The 4,657-nt window shown below is 39.9% G+C and overlaps 1 gene segment (V, D, J or C); it reads left to right on the forward strand.

Moving 5' to 3' along the window:
• The first annotated feature begins 3,322 nt into the window (after positions 1 to 3,322).
• On the forward strand, positions 3,323 to 3,827 carry LOC122815985. The segment is given in 2 exon segments: positions 3,323 to 3,416; positions 3,526 to 3,827. Coding segments are annotated over 2 exon segments (369 nt in total).
• Positions 3,828 to 4,657: the final 830 nt, after the last annotated feature.

The raw sequence follows: 4,657 nt of genomic DNA on the forward strand, positions 1-4,657 counted from the left end.
GTTAAAATCAATCATGTTCTTATGGTAACATGGCATCATCCTTGGAGAAGGTAGTATGCTGATCAGTGTTATAATCAATAAGCTTCATCATGTCTCACTTCATATAGTCAAGAGAGGTATGTCTCAGATTATTAATACCCACACGGACTATGACAGAGTCATACTGGTATCCGTGGTTGAATGACACGAGTGCCTGTGTGATGTGATGTATCCTAGTCCCAGAAATGCAGCTAATTGTGACTCTCTCCTTACTCCATCTAGTGAACAGGACATCGTGGGCCTCACTACCGAATCACCAATGACCAGGGAATTTGTCTGTGCACTGGTTTGCCTTAAGGGCTTAGCAGTGGAGGCACTGGATACAATGTTAGTATGTGCAGCTGTGGGTGGTGTTTTAGCACAGTGTTTATGCGATGGCTGATGACCCTTTCTTTGATTGTACTGTGCAGGTCTTAGTGTTTTAAGAAGGTTACATGTAAGTGCCACCACATAAGTATATGTAGGGTCGTTATCCTGTGCAGTAGGTATGGCACAAGTATCACTGACAACCTCTGTAGGATTAGTTTTGGTTGTATAAGAGATATTTGCCTATATATTTAAAGTGTATTTACACCTCTCACATACACTATCTCTTTTATTAAGAATAAGTGGATTGTCAGTGTGCATGAGGCAATTGCTACAATGCCTCAGAATAGCTGTCTCAACCAGACTGGCCACAGAGAGAGAAATGGGATGTATATATCCATGGCCACTAATCTACCAGGGAGGAGTGAGAGAAACTTAAATATTAAACAAGTCAATAAGACAAGTAGCTTGATGAACAACCCTTAGCAATGAGCAAACTAGATGTTCTAAAAGTTAAAAAAAATCTGTCTAGGCTGTAATGCAAACAAGAGTGCAGACCACAGACCAGAACAAAGACACGTATAATAACAGACAGAATAGGCCTTCATCAGCAATTCCCAGTTCAGAAGGGCATAGCCTATCCTTTCCTACCACAAGAGTGTAGACCACAAACTTTCCTAATGTAAAATAACTGGATTGGAGCCCAAGTGCTTAAAATGATAAAACAGGTAGGAGCAGCTGATGACTGGGGAATAGCCATCTGAGCAACTGAGATTTGATTTTAATCCCACTAAAAAACCTCTTTCAATTCACAGATAAAGTTTTAAAAAAAGAAACATCTTCTTGAGGAAAATCTAAAGCAACACTTTCTTCAGAATCAGAATCTTTAGGATGAGAAGAAATCCTGAAGCACAAGATTCACCATCCAAATCCTGCTCTTCTGACTGAATTTCCAAGTCAGAAAGAGAAGAAACACTTTTATTTTTTTTAGAGTAGAGGAAATGGGAGCAGAAGAATCAGAAAATAACTCCCTAGACAATCCCAGCAAATAACGACTGTCCATGGAAATAGAAACAGGAGAAATCCCATTTTGTACCTTTTCTTTCCTTTTCCTAGAAGTATCTGTAAAAAAGGGCTAGCCTAAAGCAAGCATACTCGCCTGAAGCCTGCAATCCTTATCACGGCTACTACATAAAACATTTGCCTGTTCCCCTAACACCAACAAGAGTTGTTCTCCTTTGTCCATGGAAGACATCCCTACAGCCACAGAGGATGTGTCTATCCCACAGTCTTTAGTGGCTGTAGGTGCTACACCAGAGTGTCCAGGGGGAAAAAGATGAGTTGTCTGAGAAAACAAAACTGAACACAGCAGAGCCAGCCATCAGCTGAGGCACAACTGGAACTGCTCTGACATGTAAAGACTCCCTAAGTATTTTCTGCTACTTCTTCATCTTTTTGTAGACAGGGAAAGATAAACACAGAGACAGGTAATTGCTTTTTAAGTTCAGCTGAGGATGAAGTACTGAAAATGAGAAGTTTAGTGGGAGGTTTTCCCAATCAAGAGACGTATTTGCCCAGCCTTGAAGAATTGCTAACCAACTGACAGTTCACCTGGGCCCTACAAAAGACTGCCCTTCAGCAGCAGGAAAGCTCTCATTTGTTTGCACCATAATTCTTTGTAAGGACCTGATGAGTGTTAGAGGAGTGTTGGAAGGCACCCATTAGCTTCACAAAGCTGGCCACTTGGTGTGAGGTAGAACCTAGTTAGCTTAGACTACTGCAACAGATTTAATACTGAACATCATATGATAGCATCACTGTCTTGGAGAGGATTCTAGGTCTCTGTCTGGTTAGTTACCTGAGTCAGCCAGGCATAATAACTCATCTATGACCCTATTAATACCATTACAGATTTAAGTTTGATCTTAGTCAGGGACAAAACATCATTTCAAGTAAAGCTTTCTCAGTTATCTAGCAGCTAACTACACAGGCAGTTAAATAAAGCTCAGGCGCACTGTGAACCAAGCTTATAAAGCAGTTTTTGAGCATGTCTGGTTATCACATGGATAATGGTTGAACTTCTTATAATAGTAATTGTTAAAAAAATGGAAAGTGTTTGCAAAGAGTACAGTATTGTAAACTTCGAGTGTGTGTGTATGTGCGTGTGTGTGTGTGTCTGTGTGCGTGTGTGTGTGTGTGTCTGTGTGTGTGTGTGTGTGTGTGTGTGTGTGTGTGTGTGTGTGTGTGTGTGTGTGTGTGTGTGTGTGTGTGTGTGAGTGCATATGCATGTGTGAGTATAAGCTGGGGACATGCTCCACATACCACTCCATATTCTAGGGATACTGCATGTCTGGGTGATCGGCAGGATAAGCTGTTATGGGACAACATCTCTTACACTGCTTGTCAAGGTAACTAACACAATCAATTTGGGGAATGGTTCTCTTGCGGGGGTGTCTGTATACTTTGTATCACCTGTGCTGTTCTGAGTTCAAGGCTGCTGTAGCCATTTTTTAAAGGCTATTCTGGGGAGGGGGAAGGACTTTGTGGATTCCCCCCTTCCAGTGCTCTGCTTTTCTTATCAACATTTACTAGTCAGGAATTTTTACAACCATTAAATCTCACTCATTTCAAACTGAGATATGAAGTCATGCCTAGATTCCATTAGCCTGTTTACTGCATAATCCAAGAAATACATTTAAAATAATCTTACAGACTCAATGCATTATGATGGTGAATGTCCTTTTGATGATCTGTTTATAGGAATAAAGATTTTAGCCTAGAGTTTAATAATTCTCTCCCAAATAAAATGCTTACAAGCATGAAGTACGTGTGACATGGGAGTCGCTCTAGAGATATGATCAGATATCAAACATGAGACCAATGATTTTCTTATGCAAAGCAGTCCGCAGCCTTCCTCATTTAACAGAAGGGCACCATCACAGATTTTAGCTTAATTCATACATGTCATTTCAAGAACTGGTACTTTGTAGTGACATAGTATATAATGTTTAAAGGAGAATTTATTATGTGTTCCTTTCAAATGCTGATGTTCTTTTTGGGCTGTTTATCTGGTAAACTTTACATTTTATACTACTTTTTTAAAATTACTTTTGTTATTTTTTCCATACTCTTCTTGTGATTTCTGATTTTAAATTAGCTGACCTCTTTATGTTGACACAGGTTGCTCGGCTAGTGTGGTACTGACTCAGAAAGAAGCAGAAATCGGAACACCAGGGGCATCCATAACCCTGCAGTGTGCAGTGTCTGGATACAACATCAATGATCACCACATGCACTGGATCCGTCAGGCACGGGGAGCAGCACGGCTGGAATGGTTAGCAGCTTTCAGGACAGGTTATACAACATACATCTCACCTGCTGTAAAAGATCGGATGACTCCATCTACCAGTGGTTCCACTGCCCAGCTGCAGGTTAACCAGCTGCAACTTGAGGACACAGCGGTGTATTACTGTGCTAGATAATCACTGTGATTAGTTCCCTGCTACCAGCTAATCAAAAACTCACAGGGTTCATCTTTCCTCTTCTCAGTATCTACTGACGTGAAACCTCTAGTACATTATCTTAATCAGAAAAGCAAACAAAATATACATTTTTGACATACCTTCCCTCTCCTTGATGAGAGTTTTGTATCTGTGAACATATCTGATCTCTTGGCAGGTATTGTCAACATCTGCTAAAGAAATAAAGGACTGTGTTAGGCACAAACCAACATGTTGTAGTTTAGAAGGGGTGCTGTACATAAACAATAGGTTTTTATCATAGTTTGTTTTTAAATTAAACAATTATGTTTCATCTTGATAACTGCAATCATGAATAAGATACAAGTGCATGGTTAAGTGCAATTTTTTCCACACTTTATAGTGGAGAACTTTTCTCAGTCTGTCATGTACAGTATTCAGCAAGAAATAATGCATATTGCCTAAATGGTACAGAACCAGACCGTTATAGCTGCACCCTAAACTGATCAGAGAAGTATCACAAGTTACACATCATTCATTTAGCATTTTTGTCTTATGCAAACAGCTTCCTGTAGAGAACTGCACAGCAACCATCTGTTAGTGTTACGAATATAACTTTGCAAACATTTACACAAGAAGCTGTAGCCTTTTCAGGAAGACACTAGGTGTCACTGCTACCTTAACAGTGCAAGGTGTAGTTATTCTAGGTTTTCATTATTTTAGGAATCTGATATGTGGGATATGTGCAGAATGATTCCACCTCAGTTTATAGTAAAATGTCAGTTTGTACACACATGTCCTTTGACAAGGGTTGAGGTATAACACAGGCATGT

The sequence above is a fragment of the Protopterus annectens genome, chromosome 11.part0, assembly GCF_019279795.1.
Source record: "Protopterus annectens isolate FY-2018-M chromosome 11.part0, PAN1.0, whole genome shotgun sequence".
Lineage (NCBI taxonomy): Eukaryota > Metazoa > Chordata > Ceratodontiformes > Protopteridae > Protopterus > Protopterus annectens.